The sequence below is a fragment of the Neovison vison genome, chromosome 7 (assembly GCF_020171115.1).
Source record: "Neovison vison isolate M4711 chromosome 7, ASM_NN_V1, whole genome shotgun sequence".
Classification (NCBI taxonomy): domain Eukaryota; kingdom Metazoa; phylum Chordata; class Mammalia; order Carnivora; family Mustelidae; genus Neogale; species Neogale vison.
This window is the reverse complement of record NC_058097.1, coordinates 154863910-154880889: the sequence shown is the minus strand read 5'-3', so window position 1 is coordinate 154880889 and position 16980 is coordinate 154863910. Positions and strand designations below refer to the sequence as shown.

The 16980-nt window shown below is 39.5% G+C and overlaps 1 protein-coding gene across 1 annotated transcript in view; it reads right to left on the bottom strand.

Moving 5' to 3' along the window:
- The window catches only part of DNHD1 (dynein heavy chain domain 1), a 79594-nt gene that overhangs the window by 53391 nt on the left and 9223 nt on the right, over positions 1-16980 (bottom strand). The window contains exons 4-9 of the mRNA XM_044260879.1: positions 12733-12936; positions 12546-12656; positions 10652-10808; positions 2615-2869; positions 2370-2507; positions 2185-2236 (exon numbers count right to left, since the gene is read on the bottom strand). Coding sequence (XP_044116814.1) covers positions 2185-2236; positions 2370-2507; positions 2615-2869; positions 10652-10808; positions 12546-12656; positions 12733-12936 — 917 coding nt within the window. The remainder of the gene's footprint in view (positions 1-2184; positions 2237-2369; positions 2508-2614; positions 2870-10651; positions 10809-12545; positions 12657-12732; positions 12937-16980) is intronic.

Here is a 16980-nt window from a genome sequence, read left to right as displayed (position 1 = left end):
ATGGTAAGGACATCAGATAACAATACTGATCATCTCTTTTCGGTTGCAAAATGTTTCAGAATTAAGACTCCTCTCTGGGGACGCCTGGGTGGCGCAGTTGGTTGGACGACTGCCTTCGGCTCAGGGCGTGATCCTGGAGTCCCGGGATCGAGTCCCACATCAGGCTCCCAGCTTCATGGGGAGTCTGCTTCGCTCTCTGACCTTCTCCTCGCTCATGCTCTCTCTCACTGTCTCTCTCTCAAATAAATAAATAAATAAAATCTTTAAAAAAAAAAAAAAAAGACTCCTCTCTGGAAAATGTTGCAGAATGGAGCTTAGGACTGCAGGATATGCTGTACCTGTTTTATCAGTAATAGACCAGGTCCTTTTCTAGGGACCAGAATCTAGTCAGTGTGTAAGTTTCTATCATAAGGGGATGACTTTTCATACTTTTGAAAATATACACAGAGGCACTGAAATCATTTTGTAATTTGGTTAAAATGCCATGCAAATTTTGCCTCGTTTAAGTAAAAGATTTCTGAGATAGATGTACATTTCCTTAAGACTACTAGTTGTGTTTTAATTGTTAGGTATTAACTTTTATTAAATATTACTCCAATTTTCATAGAGAACTTAAGAAAAACCCCAAATTGGAACTTTGATTCTTGTTCCTCCATGGTATTACTTTGATTTTCCATGCTGACCTTTTTTTTCCTTCAAATTTTGATTCTGAAAAATCTCAAATATGTAGAAAAGTTTAAAGATACTACAAATCGCTTTACCCATCCACTTTGATTCAATAATTACTAACATTTTGTCACATTGCTTTGTTTGTTTTTCCTCCTCTTTTTCCCCTAAAACATTTGAAAGATAACAAGCACGAGGACATTTCACCCCTAAATACATCACTCCATGGTGCTCTTTCAAAAGTAGAAGGGGTGAGCAACCCTCTCAAGTCTCCTCCCTCTTCGGGAGCTTTGTACTATCACCCAATAAACTTTGCTTTGCTGCCCACCAAGGGAAAAAAAAAAGTAGAAGGGGTAACACAAAACACTCAAGTAAACATTTTCACTTTCATTAGAACTTAGAATAAAAGTATTAAGGTTTGTATTTGTTTTACCTTTCAAAGGAAATTAGTATACCAAAATATGAATTAGTATAAAATGAGAGAATAGGGTGAAATATCTTGTTTACTTCTGTCGTTAGTATTCTTAACAGTAAGAAGTTACTACCTGTAATATGTATCACTATATGCTGAGCACTATACTACACATATGACCTCTTTTTTTTTTAAGACTTTTTTTTCCCCCAATTTATTTATTTTCAGAACATATGACCTCTTTTAATCCTGCGAATTAGGTCTATTTTTGTTATTCCCATGTTATAGGTTAGTAAACAAGCATGTTTGGTTCCACTGGACCATGTAAAACAAATTATCAATAGTCTCCACCAATTAACCTAGATTCACTTGAGAAAATAATGTGCCCTGATTGGTGTCATCTGTAAAAGACATGGGCTCCTTTCAATGAACCTTTTCCTCCCTTGTCACCTATTTCTTCAATTTAACTTCATGTCTTTAAATTATCTTAATGAAAACATACTAGTTGAATCAAGGAGATAGGGGGAAGCACCTACATGTCAGATGTGACTGAATGCACATAATGATTTTATTTGTAACTGGGTTACTACCCCAAATAAAGGCAGTGTGAAGATGTATTTCCCCCCGGTGGTTAACAAATGTGAGGACTAATAACCAGTAATAACTGGTAGCCATAATGGCTCAATAATGTTAATGGATTATCCTATATGAAATGAAAAAGAGCTGTATGAAGTAAAGATAATATTGAACAAGCAGAGTTGTTCAAGCAAGTACAAATTAACTTAGCAATCAAATTTAACAGAAAACAAAATGCCATCACTAAATTAGATGAACCAGGACAACATATTCACTCACATTCTTTCATACACCTCTCATTCCACTCAACTGCATGCACACACATACACACAAGCATGTCCATGAGTGAGCAAAGACACACCTCTACCCTCTAACCCCCACCCCCAACACCTGTGTGCACTACCCAGGTTACAGCCGCTCCATCCACACCAAAGGCTTGATTTTATGGTCATGCCCTTGACACTGTGCATGTGCCCCTCTCCCTCCTTTCACCCTCACTAACCCCTGCCTAAGCCTCCTTACTTAAATACCTTCAGGATACAAGGAGTGGCAGGGGGTCTTCAGGTCTGTAGACTGCATTACCTTCATGCCAAGGCATGTAGAGAGGGCAGAAATGGAAACCAGTGAGTGTTCAGACCAGACTGAGAGCTTCTAATTACACAGAGGATAGGAGTTGGGGATTCCTACAGCCAGCCCCCTGCCCAACCCAGAATACCTTCAGGACAGAGGCCTTGACAGACTCCAAGCCCACATTTAGAATCTGGATCATAGTTTCAATACACGGCTCAGGAGATAGCTGGCCACAACTGTCAAAGACCAGCTGGGCTGAGAGAAAGGGTTTCTTCCTTGGGGGCTGTAGAGAAGGGTCAGGAGAGGTTGGGGGCTACATGTCAGTGCCCTCTGCCTGCCGTCTAGCCTTGACTGCCTGCCCACCTCCACACGTGCCACCCACCACCTCACTTGTAGGATGTTGGCCACAAAGGAGGTTATCTCCTCCTCTACGATAGACACAAGGCTCTGGCAAATCATGTAGTGTATGAGGCGCGCCAACTGTCCCAGCCGCAGCAACCAGGCCTCTGCCTGCTTCAGCTTCTGCTCCAGCTGTTGGCACTGTACCCTCTGAAGGTAGACGGAGCGTTGGTCCGTCCTGATCCTCTTGCAGTTTTTCACTCGCTCCTGCAGGCCTTGTTGCATGTGATACGTATCCTCGTGAACCTGTCAGCATAGAGAGCGGACAGCTAACTGAAGGAGGAGGGAAGACAAACTGGCCACACACTGGCCTCTGCAAAACTCTCAGGTCGCAGAGTCTGAAACCGAGCATCTACATATACACAGGGAGGCTGCTTCTTAGTAGAGATTAGCCCCTGAAATCTTTCAGTGACCAGAAAAGATGCAAAATGGAGAACATACATTAAGAGGTCACATTGCTAATTTGATAGACCAGGCAGGTCTACTAAAAACCCCCAGGGTAGACCTCAAATAGAAAATTTGTGCACTTGTAATCAGAGAGTTTCACAGCACACAGATTACACAGAGAAGGAGAAAGACTGGATAAGTAAGGCTCAGCGATAATTCCAGGACATGGATTTCAATCACTAGGCCTGGGAGGTGTAGCCTGCTGAGTAGCATAATTCTCCTTATATGACAGTGGAAGCTGTCTACTGAGTAGTAGAAGGCTACTGAGACCTTCCCCTGGGGATGGGGAATGTGGGATAAAAGTCAAAGAGCCACTTTGTGGGTCCTTCTCACATCTGGGAGTTTCCTTGGCCTACACAGGCTGCTGACAGTTGCCACCTCTCTGGACAGAGGGAGACACCAGCAAGATATGTATGGCCAGTTGGACCTACTGTCCCTGATGCTCTCCTGTCCTTTTTGATGTTTGGTAGAGCCTGTGATTAGAACTAACTGGTGTGTGTGGATTGTATTCTACTCATCCTTGAGTTCAGATCCCAGTCTTCGGAGACCCAGACATAAGGCACTTGACTAAGCTACACATCAGGCACAAACACGCCCTCTGACTCGGCGAGATGTTGTCTTCCAGGCTCTAGAAATACCCTCATACTGAGTACGTCCCACTGCAAGCCCTTAGTCCAGTGTGTCATCACTATCTAGTTCCTCAGGTGATTCGTCCGCTTCACTGTAAATTCTTCAAGGAAGAGGCCTCAGTCCATCTTATTTCATGTCTCTTTGTTTAGCACAGTGCCTGGCATAGCTACTTCCAAAGTAACTGTTTATAAAAAAAAAATGTATCACTCACACTGAAAGGGCCTATTGAGCGCCAATTAGGATAAAACCACACAAACAACAACAATAATTACTACACCAGATCATAATCAGTATTCATTTTTAAAACCTCACCACTAAGGGGCAAGATCTTCAATAACTTCAAAGTTCTGAGGCAATATTTTCAAGCCTGGAATTCTGTAACTAGCCACAGTATCACTGAAAGTTTGGGAAGGAGTAAAGACATTTTTAGATATACAAAGAGTCCAGAAATGTACCATCCACAGATTCTCTCTGAAAAACATAAACAACAGTATATTTCTGAGAAAGGAAAATGAATACAAGAGCTATAAGAAGCTTTGATGAGCAAAGACATTTGTAAAACATATTGTCAAGTCTTAATGGGAAGGCTGCAAAACAAGAATGCTCACCACAATCCAGAATTAAATTCCAGGAAATCTCAACATAAGCATACCCGGAAGAGTGGAGGGTAACGAGAGGAAGAGAGATGAGAAAGGAAACCTGAAGAGCACTGAGGTTCTTACTGTGCTTGGGAGAAAGACGTGAATACAGATCCACACTTGACATTCATTCACTCAGAACACTCATTGTGGCATAACGTATAATGAGTACAAGGTATAGCGGGGATGGAAACAAATAATAATCCCTACCCTTTTGAAGGCAAGGGAGAAATACAATAAACATAATAAGTAATTCATATTATGTGTAAAAAGGTGATAAGGGCTACGCAAAACACACATACACACACACACACAGTAGGGAAAGAGCTCAGGGATGCTGGTGATAGTGTGGGTTTGAAAGAGACATTATTATAAAAATGTAAGTGAAACAGCTATACCTGTTGAGCAGGTGTATAAATGTCTTACATATGCACTCAGCTGCAAGTGAGGGAAAACTAGAAAAAGTGTGGTTCAAGCAAGTAAAAGGTTTATTTACTAATTAAATAAGAAATCCCTGGATGGCATATTGGCCCAACAGTATCAATCAGAAGAAAGCTCTTCTTATGGTCCTCCTCCATCTTTAATATGACGTTTATACTTTCATGGTGCAATAGCTTCTCTATCACCAGAATTTCATCCAAGGGTCAGGCAATAAGATAAGAGTAAACGTCCAAAACACATTCCAGTTGGATCTGCCTCTTTTAAAAACTTTTCACAGTGACTTTCACTTATGTTTCATTGCCCAGAACTGAATTACATGGCTTCCTCCAGCTGCAAGTCTATGAAAAGAAATAAAGTCAAGATTCTAAAACTAAGAAGGATGAATAGGCACTGAGGGTTTCCTGGGCAACCATGAGAGCAATAAAATGTCTAACATCCAAACCATTAGAGGACAACAATGGCAACCAAAATGTAAACAATCCAACAAAAGACAAGGAACTCAAGGAAGAATCAACCAGAAATCATAGGAAGTAAATAACACCAATGTGAAATGGGAAAAACAGATCCCAACAGTAATCATAATAATCAAATAATCAAATCCAATCAGTAACCATAATAAATGAGATAAACCTATGGCAAGACATAGACTCTCAGACGTAATGTTTTTCAGGAAACAAAATAACAAAGGAAAGCTGACAACAAACAGGAAAAGAGATGGAGCAAATGCTTGATGCTGTTAACATCAAAGTAGAACTCTAGTAGAAAGGTAGTAACAAGAATGAAGACATTTTCACAGCAATAAAGTCACCAAGACACACTGTTATGAACCTGTACACACACACAATTTTTAAATACATATTGCAAAATGAAAGAACATCAAGGAGAATTAATAAATCTATAGTTAAAAGAGGGGCTTTTAAACATATATCTCTCAGAAACTGAAAGATAAAGTGGATAAGAAAAGTTATCAAAGGGGAAGAGAGGAAAAAAATAAAACAAGACGAAACCAAAGAGGGAGACAAACCATAACAGACTCTTAATTTCAGGAAACAAACTGAGGGTTGCTGGTGTGGAGGGGTGTGGGAGGGATGGGGGGGCTGGGTGATGGACACTGGGGAGGGTATGTGCTATGGTGAGTGCTATGAATTGTGTAACACTAATGAATCATAGATCTGTAGCCCTGAAACAAATAGTACATTATATGTTAATTGAATTTAAATTAAAAAAAACAGATAAAAAATTTTTAAGTTATTGTGGCTGTAGAATATTTGCATAAAAGAATGAATGAACTTGGTCTAATATAATTTTCTTAGACTGGGTTCCCCACAAATTTGGGGAAATGTGATTTATTGAAGGAATGGTCTTCAGGAAGCTTCAAAGGGAGAGCAGGAAGCAAAACAGGAAAGGGGAAATTGCCAACCAAGAGCACAGCTAAGGTTGTTCTTGGTCTCATGTGGTGAGAGAGGCGGCCTTGGAATGAAGACCCTACTATAGAGCTGTCCCATGATGAGACAAAGAACCAAAAGAAGGCAGGGGAACTGTGACATAGGAAAGAGAATAAGGAGAAGTGACCACTAAATGCAATGCAGGATTCTGGGCTGGATCCTGAAACAAGAAAAAAGCATAGAAATAAAGGACTTTCTTAGAGTAACTTGCAAAATTTAATTAGGACTGTGAGTTAGATAGCAGAATTGTATCAAAATGAAATTTTCTAATTTTTGATAATTATACTAGAGTTATGGAAGAAAATGTCCCTGTTCTTAGGAGAAACACACTAACATATTTAAGGGTAAAGGAACTTAACCTCTGCAACTTAAAACTCTCAAAGGGTTCAGGAAAATAATGTACACATACATAAAGAAAGAATAAGCATGAATGTTAAGTGAGAAAAACAAACTACTTAGTAAAAGGTAGATGAGAGTTTATTTTACTATCCTTGCAACTCTCCTAATAAATCTGAACTTATATAAAAATAAAAAGTCATACAATAAAGAAACAAAATGGGTTTATCCCAGTAATGCAAAATTGGTCTAACACTGACAGTTCACCATATTAGAGTAAAAGAAAAATTCCCGTAATAATTTAAATTGAAGCAGAAAAAAAATCACTGGACAAATTTCAACTTTCATTCATGATAAAACCTCTTAGCAAATTAAGAATCGATGGAAACATCCTTAAAAATTGATAAAGGTTACCTTCCAAACTCTCATATTTTATATCATTATTTATTTAATATTTCAAATCTATTTTAGTTATGTAGTAATGCTACAATTTAATGGGGAGCAGCATGCTTTTATTGAGCAAAGAGACAAGCTTGGTTCTGTAACAGTTCAGTTACCGGTGGGAGGATGACCCATCCTCCCCTTCCTCTACATCAGCCCCCACTTCTGGGGTGACTGCCGGCAGGGACAAGTTCCATTCAAGCCCACACAACAGCACAGAAAAGTGGCTCTACATGTTGCCTTTGCTTGTCTTTTCACTCTGTGGTGCTTTTTAACGATTGAGCCACCCAGGTGCCCCTACTCTGTGGTGCTTTTTAAAAAGTTGATTGTAATATAAATAAATGTCTTGATTTTTTTATGGTTTACATTTTTTAAAATTTTGTTTAAGAAACCCCAAGATAATAAAAATGTTACATTGTCTTCTGGAAGCTTTTTGGATTTTCTTTTCATATCTTTTATCCATCTTCTTTTACATCTTTTATCGATCATGAACTAATTTTTGTATAGGCTATAGCAACTATTAGAAAACAATAACATTTAAAAATACCATTTATGATAGCAACAAAAATTTCAAATATCTAGTAATAAATCTAATGAAAAATATTTAAGACCTCTATAGGAAACCTATAAAACCTTAGTAGGATAAATTAAAGAAATCAAAATAAATGAAGAGATCCATGTCTATGAATAAGAAAGTGAAATATTATTAAGACATCAATTTCCTTCAAATTGATCTACAAATTTAAAACAAGCCAATAAAAAAAAATCCCAGTAACATTATTTTGTGGAAATTAATAAGCTGATTCTAAATCTTATATGGAAATGCAAAGAACCTAGCATAGGTTGTATAATAAATGTATAATAAAAATTTGTATAATAAAAAGTTATAGGGATTATAGTACCATATACCAAGACATACCATAAAGCTGCAATAATTAAGATAGTGTAACACTAACAAAAATATATTTGCAACAATATGGATGTAACTAGAATGTATTATGCTATGCAAAATAAGTCAGTCAGAGAAAGACAAATACCATTTGACTTCACTTATATATGGAATTTAAGAAACAAAATAGATAAACATAGGGGAAGGGAAGGAAAAATGAAACAAGATGAAAACAGAGAGGGAAGAAGTGCCTAGGTGGCTAGGTCAAAAGCGTCTGCTGCTTCAGTGGGGTCATGATCAGACTCCCTGCTGGATGGGAAGCCTGCTCCTCCCTCTCCCACCCCCCCCCCCGCCTGCTTGTATTCCCTCTTTCGCTGTGTGTGTTTCTCTCTGTGTAAAATAAATAAATAAAAATCTAAAAATAAAGAAAAAAGACAGGGAGGGAGGCAAACCATATGAGACTCTTAACTCCAGGAAACAAGCTGAGGATTGCTGGAAGGGAGATGGGTAGGGGGGGTGGGGCAACCAGGTGATGGGCATTAAGGAGGGCACATAATGTAATTAACACTGGGTATTACATGCAACTGATGAATAGCTAAATTCTACCCCTGAAACTAATAATACAGTATATGTTAACTACATTGAATTTAAGTAAAAAAAATTTTAAAAGACAGATAAATAGATTAATGGGACAGAAAAGAGTCCAGAAACAGGCTCACACATATACAGTCATCTGATTTAAGAAAAAGACACCATGCAATTAAGTGGGAGAAAGGATAGTTTCTTCAATAAATAGGAAAAAGTACACCATACATAAAAATTAATTTGAAATGTACCATAGACCTGAATATGAAAGATAAGGTAATAAAAGTTCTAGAAGAACACCAGAAAATATCTACATGACTTTGGGGTAGGCAAAGGTTTCTTAAACTAGGACTCAAAAGGCACCAACCAAAGAAGACTGATAAAATGAACTTCAAGAAAATTAAGAGCTGCTAATAAAAAGGCACCATTAAAATAGTAAAAGGGTAAGCCACAGACTAGGGGGAAATATCTATAACACATATACTTGACATTGGACTCATATCTAGAATGTATAAAGAACTGCTATGTATTAATAGGAAAAAAACAAGCAACCCAGTTAAAAATTGAGCAAGAGTTATTAAGACATTCCACAGAAGAAGGTACCAAAACAGCCAATAAACATACAAAAAGATGCTCAACAACCTTGGAGATCACAGAAACACAAATTAAAGTGATAATGAGATACCACTGTATACCAGTTTGGCTAAAATTAAAAACCCTGACAATGCCAAGTGTTAGTTGAGAACTTAGGGCAACTGGAAATCTCCTATATTGCTGGGAGAATAAAAACCTGGCACAACCACTCTGGAAAGCTGTTTCGCACTGCAATAGACATATACATATACCCTATTCTAGCAATTTCACTCCTGGACACATACTCCACAAACAAATGAGGGATTATGTCCACCAAAAGATATGTATAAGAATCAGCATTAATCATTATAGCAAAAACTGTAACAAACTCCAATGTCCATCAATAGGAGAATAAATAAATTGTGGTACATCCATAGAGGGAAATACTACATAACATACAACAAAGTGAACCACCACTACTTAGAAGATTATGTATAAATCTCACTAAGATTATGTTGAGTGGGGGAAAAAAAAGCCAGACATGCTGATTCCATTTATATAAAATTCAAAATCAGACTAAATGAATCTATGGTGACAGAGATCAGAGTAGTAACCTTTGTGGGGAGCTGGCAGTAGAGGTACCAAGGAGCTTGCTGAGATATTGGAAATGCTCTATATCTTGATCTGAGTGATGGCAGTTACATGGATGTATATATATGCAAATATTTCAACAAACCGCACACTTAAAATTTGCTTACTGCATGTAAATTATACCTTAATTAACAAAATAAACTACTAACTATTAAAAAATTATAACGAGTTTTGTAACATTGAAACAAAGGTGGGATTTAGGAACTAGGAGGTAGAGCAAGGCTGTGGAAGAGTTCGCCCCCAACTTCTGCTCTGTTAAGCTCAGTGCAATGGCAGGTCCAACTGTTACTATCTGGAGGCTGAAGGCCATTTCCCTGTAGGAAGTCCCTACAAGGGGCCTCTTCTACATTATTTCTCAAGTTCACAAAATTTGGGTGGGTCCCTTCTCTCAGAACTAGACAACCTGCAGATGGTGATCAGCCAGAGAACTGTGTAAATATCCAGTCCCACCTGACAGACAACAAACTATAGTGACAAAATCACACGGCAGGGCCTCCAGGAACCCAAGCAGGGGGCATGTACCACAGATGCAGAGTAGGCATAATCAGGAAGGACACTAGATGCTTCTACCAGCCTCAGGGGCCTGCCAAAGGTTCAAGATAGGTTCTAAGATAAGACCAGCAGCATAAAAGATCCAGATTCCAACTTTCAGGTTCTCTAATGACCGTGACACAAACAACTGAAGAACAATTATTGCTACGTTCCTTCTCCTCCCTGCTCAAGGCCATGACCAACCCTTAGGGAAAAGATTGAGTCCATGCCTCTACCCACCTATAATCAATCCACTTGCCCCACAACAGAGACTGCTGTTGCTGCACAGGAACCTGGCTGTGAGCCAACTGCAGCACCCAGGCCATATGGGGGATCCCAGGAGAAGCTTAAGCCAGGAGGACACTGGAACTCTGGCAAGCCACCTTCGAGAAAAGGCTCATGATAAGCTGGAGCCTCTTACCAGTTGCAGGATGGATGTGCAGAGGTGCAGGCAGCGACAAAGCAGCCGCAGAGCCTTGTGGTTCTCCTTGGCTAGAGCCTGTTGCAGGTCCAGCAGCTCGTAGCAACGATCTTGGTCTTGGGGGAGCCAGGGTACAGAGCGAAGCTCCTGCAGAAGCCTGGGATCAAGGGCTAAGCTGGTCAGAGTCAGCATCTCGGCTCTCTTTCCTTGAACATCTTTGACCTCTTTCTAGCCCAGCTCACCTCAGAATAAGCAAAGTTCTAGAAAGATTGTACTATTCCTGATGACCTCCAGGGACAGCTTCCTCTAGAGAGCTCTTTGGAAGAATTCAAGCTGAGGAAGTTGCTGGCTGGGGAATTCTTTGGGAAAGGAGAGCTCTTTGGAAGAATTCAAGCTGAGGAAGTTGCTGGCTGGGGAATTCTTTGGGAAAGGCCTGGGGTGTGTGCAAATGTTTATACTAAGCGACCTTTCTGCTAGGAGATGGTCAAATGATCCCAGGGTCTGATTTAGGAGGAGAGACTACACAGGCTTTTTCCTTGGGATAGGGAAAGCTAAGGGCCCTAAATGTCTAGATGAACAGATGAGTTTTAGAATCAAAGGTGACAAACTTCCAACTTCTCCATGGGCTGACTATCCCTAAGAAAATTTGCCTCCACTATCCCCTACCCTCGCCCACACCTGAGAACTCTACATCTCTAAAAATACCTGAAGAAGAAGAAAGACCCCCAACAAGCAGAGGATGATCATAATGGGTGTCATTTTATTCGGTACCTATTAAGAGGCATTGAACATGGTATTTTATATTTACAATCTCACTTAATTCTCACTATAGCTGTGTAATAGAAATCTTCATCCCTAGTTTTCATATCAGGAAATGAGGCTCAAAGAGGATAGTTGGTATTCAGGATTTAAATTCAGATCTGTCCAGCCTCCAAGCCCTTATATTTTTAATTATACCACGATTAGGCCAGACTGGAGGATCCCCAGAGCAAAGGTTGCAAACTGCAAAAAGGCTGTGGGTCAAATTCAGACTGAAAATGTTTTCATATGTTCCACTAAGAGTTGGCCAGCCCACTGTTTAAATAAAAATTCGAGTTAAATAGGTAAAGTTACAACACTTTAAAACAAAATATATATTTCCAGGAAATCCTGAAAAAAAAAATAAGGCAGTTGGCATGCTGTACCCATCTTCCCAGTGCTAACAGTCTCCTGGATTTGAGTAGTGGCTGTCCTATTTAGATGTAGTCTCAAAATTGCAATCCCCACACTCCCTAATGTCTTGCACCTAACCCACTGCATTTCTTCCATAGGTCCTGCTCAGCCCCTGTAGACATTTGAGCTCGCAACTTCTATCACAGAAGATAATTAGAAGTGGCCAAGGAGTGCAGGAAAAGTGAAAAAAAAAAAGTACTGAAAATGGGAATAACTAAGTCTCCCCCCATAAAAAAATAACCCAAAAGATAAACCCCTCAAAAAAAAAAAAAAAAAGAATCCAAAAGATACCATGGAAAGAGCAGAGAATTTGCATTCAAACACCTAAGGTATATCACCAGATCCGGTAGTTTATACTTGTGTGATCTGGGCAATGTGATGTAGGAATATACAATTACACGAAGATATGCTCAGAATACATTACTCAGAAAAAATCCTGGTTACTTAACAATATGTCAAGTATGACCACATTTGTATAGGTGGTAGAAAAAAAGATTAGCAGGATTTGCAACAAAATGTCTGTTGTGGTTAGTTATGTGGTTAGTTATGTGATTAAGATCAAAGGCTTTTTTATACTTCGTGCTTTTTTGTATATTCCAAAATTTCTACAAGGGACGTGTTAATATTTTTTTATAAAAATAATTTTAAGACATCCATTGACAGTGTATTTTGAAGACCATACCTGCTAATATGCAGAAGCCCAGCTCCAAAGTGGGGCACAGCCAAGAGTAGATGCTTCCCAAGGAAAGTACGGCACCGGTGCAGCCGCTGTAAGGTCATACTCCTCTTCCAACTACAGATCAGAGGGCAGTGACATGCTATAGCTCCCCGCAACCCTTGTCCCTACATCCCATACCAGCATCACCTACCAAGCCAAGGCCTTGTATAAGAGGCAATATTTGAAGAATGGAATGAACTGGAGCTGCTGCCAGAGGACAGAGTGGCGGTGCCAGGTCCCCAGTGTCATTGTCTCACTGCCCTCCACCGGATGTATGTGCAGGACACCAAAGGGAGAGAAGATGTAGTGCTCAGGGTTCACCTTCTTTGGTGGAACCACCATCAGGTCATAGGGCCTTTAAAAAAAGAGCTCTGATCAGCAAAAGCCCTGGGAACTTGTGCAGGTTTCAGGAAGGGACCAAAGAAGGAAGGAGAGGGGAAGCATGGAGGCAGGGATAAAGATAGAGGAGAGTAGGAAGAGGGGAAAGGGAGCAGAATGACATGCAAACTAAAAAGGGAAACATATATTTTTAAAAGATTTTATTTATTTATTTGAAAGAGAGATAGTACACAAGAGAGAGAGGATGAGCAGGCGGAGAGGCAGAGGGAGCAGCAGACTCCCCACTGAGCAAGGACCCCCCCCAACATGGGGCTCAGTCCTGCGGTCATGACCTGAGCTGAAAGCAGACACTTAACTGACTGACCGAGCCACTTAAGGAAACAAATATTAGAGGCACCTGGATGGCACAGTTGGTTAAGTGCCTGATTCTTGGTTTTAGCTCAGGTCATGATCTCTGGGTCATGACACTGAGCCCCAATGCTGAGCTCTGGTGTTGAGCCCCAGCGTTGAGCCCTAGTGTGGCTTCTTGCTCAGGGTGGTCTGCTTGAGTTTCTCTCTCCTTCCCTCTGCCCCACCCCCGGGCACTCACACATTTGTGCACGCTTTCTCTTTATCTCTCTCTCAAATAAATAAATAAATCTTAAAAAAAAAAAGAATAAATGGAAGCCAAAGATAGAGGAGAAAAAAGAAAAGGGCACCTAGCCAGTTCTAAGGAGTTCGTATCTCCAGATCCAGATACTTTACATCTTATCAAATCTAAGATGCCATCAGTTGTAAGATGCAGCATTCTTTTTTAATAAAACACTGAAATTTAAAATGCTGCCAGCATGATACTCCACCAATCTGTAAGATGCATCACAATTTCAGATATGTTAAAATGTGAAAAAAAAGTACATATTAGAAATGGTAAAATATGTATCTCTAGATACTGAAATAACATGCAGAGATCACTAGGGGGTGCTGTTTGAAGTAACTGAGAATGGGGAAAAACAGGGGGCAACTAGAAGACTAGACACACACAAATCAAGAGGACAACTTCACCCTAGAGACCGAGACAAGTACCTCCACTCCAGAGCCATCTTAACATCCTACTCAGTTCTCTTACTTCAGTGTAATGCACCTACATCCCACACTAAGTGGCATTTATATGCAGCTATACAATAGTTGTATCTAGTTGCAGGAGACTCATTAGCATACTGCTATGTTTGCGCCCATTCAATAAAGCATTTATCAATTTTTATTTTGCAGTTTTATCTTCATAACTTGGAACCAATAATATTTTTAAGCATTAAGTGTATTTTAGAGTCCTTTAAAAGCTATTATGTCTCAAGTCTTATGCCTATCATGCCTAAGAGATAAAATGTCCCTCCCCTCTCTCTTCTCTTAGCTTTTTAGAATACACTATTAAGTAAATGACTTAAGAGAATTTAGATTCAGGGGAGCCCGGGTGGCTCAGTCAGTTAAGTGTCCAACTCTTGATTTTGGCTCAGGTCATGATCTCAAGCTGTGAGACTCAGCCCTGCGTCAGGCGACCAGTTTAGCATGGAGTCCACCTGAGGATTCTCTCCCTCTCCCTTGACCCTCCTCAAGCTCATATTCCCTTGTGTGCTCTCTCTCTCTCTCTCAAAATAAATAAATATAATCTTTTTTAAAAAAGAGCATTTAGATAGATACCAGAATAAACTCACCTAATCAAGTCATATAAAAGCTTTGTTTCCTTTCTGACAAAGTGATTAGATTTTCCCAAGTACTCTTTCCCCCAAACTATTTCTTCTGAAGCAAAGAGGAGTTACAACTTTGTCCAAGGTAGTTCAGGGAAAAATACAGGACTTAAAACCAAATCTACCTGACTCAAGCCACCCCTCTTAACCACTGGGCTGCTTAGCTTCCCACAGTATAGCCTCCTATCACAACTGACCCCAGGCTTTCCCAAGGGATCCTTCCCCTATGACCTTATATATATTTTTTAACTGTAAAGATCTCTTCTTTTTTTTAAAGATTTTATTTATTTATCTGACAGAGAAAGAGATCACAAGCAGGCAGAGCAGCAGACAGAGAAAGAGGGGGAAGCAGGCTCCCCACTGAGCAGAGAGCCTATTGCTGGGCTCAATCCAGGATCCTGAGATCATGTCCTGAGCCGAAGACAGAGGCTCAACCCACTAAGCCACCCAGGCTCCCCACTCTATGACCTTCTTAATGAACACTACTCTTTCTTATTTCCTTTTTTAAAGTTGTTTTTTTCCTCTTCTTTTTATTTAAGATTTTACAGAGTTTAGTTAAACCATTTATCAAGTTTCCCTTCTGTCTAAGTACTGTAATTGGAGCTGAGGACATAGAAATAACTGCTAAATAGTCCTTGTCCTCAAAGGGCTCAGATCAGTTAGAGTATTAAGTGATGCTAGAGAGTATTCATCTGCTTCCAAAAAATCTCAAACTCTATGCATTAATGAAACACAGCAAGTTCCATACTGAACTCATCATTTACTGCCTCTAAATATGGATCACTCATTCATTCATTCATTCAACAAATGTTACTGAGTCTCTACTCTATGCCAAACTGTTCTAAACCCTCAGGATACATTGTTAAACACAACAAACAAAAATCCCTGCCCTGAAAGAGCTCTCATTATACTGGAGAGGAAAAATGATAAATATAATAAATGAGAGGGCAAAAAAAAGCACAGGCAAAGGAAGTTGGCAGTGCCAGGGGAGGGCAGAGGGTAAAGATGTGACAGTTGAGTGAAGGCTCTAAGAAAGTAAAGGAATAAATTCCTTTCTGAGTATGAATCAACATCTAGGACAAATACCAACATACCGTTGTATCTTAAATATATTGGAATTAGGAGGCCGTGGGTGGCTCAGTCAGCTAAGTGTATGCCTTCAGTTCAGGTCATGATCTCAGGGTCCTGGGATGGAGCCCTGGATCGGGTTCCATCCCAGGAGGGAGGATGGAGCTCAGCAGGCAGCCTGCTTCTCCCTCTCCCTCTGCCCCTCCATTTGTACTTTCTCTCTGTCAAATATATATATATATATATATATATATATATATATATATATATATTTATATATATATAAAGATTTTATATATAGTTAAAGAAGAATTGAAAAAAATCATGGAAACAAATGATAATGAAAATACAACGGCTCAAAATCTGTGGGACACAACAAAAGCAGTCCTGAGAGGAAAATACATAGTGGTACAAGCCTTTCTCAAGAAACAAGAAAGGTCTCAGGTACACAACCTAACCCTTCAACTAAAGGAGCTGGAGAAAGAACAAGAAAGAAACCCTAAGCCCAGCAGTAGAAGAGAAATCATAAAGATCAGAGCAGAAATCAATGAAATAGAAACCAAAAAAACAATAGAGCATATCAATGAAACTAGGAGCTGGTTCTTTGAAAGAATTAATAAAATTGATAAAACCCTGGCCAGACTTATCAAAAAGAAGAGAGAAAGGACCCAAATAAATAAAATCATGAATGAAAGAGGAGAGATCACAACTTAACACCAAAGAAATACAAACTATTATAAGAACATATTATGAGCAACTCTATGCCACAAATTTGACAATCTGGAAGAAATGGATGCATTCCTAGAAACATATAAACTACCACAACTGAACCAGGAAGAAATAGAAAGCCTGAACATACCCATAACCAGTAAGGAGATTGAAACAGTCATCAAAAATCTCCAAACAAACAAAAGCCCAGGGCCAGACGGCTTCCCGGGGGAATTCTACCAAACATTTAAAGAGGAACTAATTCCTATTCTCCTGAAACTGTTCCAAAAAATAGAAATGGAAGGAAAACTTCCAAACTCATTTTATGAGGCCAGCATCACCTTGATCCCAAAACCAGACAAGGATCCCATCAAAAAAGAGAGCTATAGACCAATATCCTTGATGAACACAGATGCGAAAATTCTCACCAAAATACTAGCCAATAGGATTCAACAGTACATTAAAAGGATTATTCACCACGACCAAGTGGGATTTATCCCAGGGCTGCAAGGTTGGTTCAACATTCGCAAATCAGTCAATGTGATACAACACATCAATAAAAG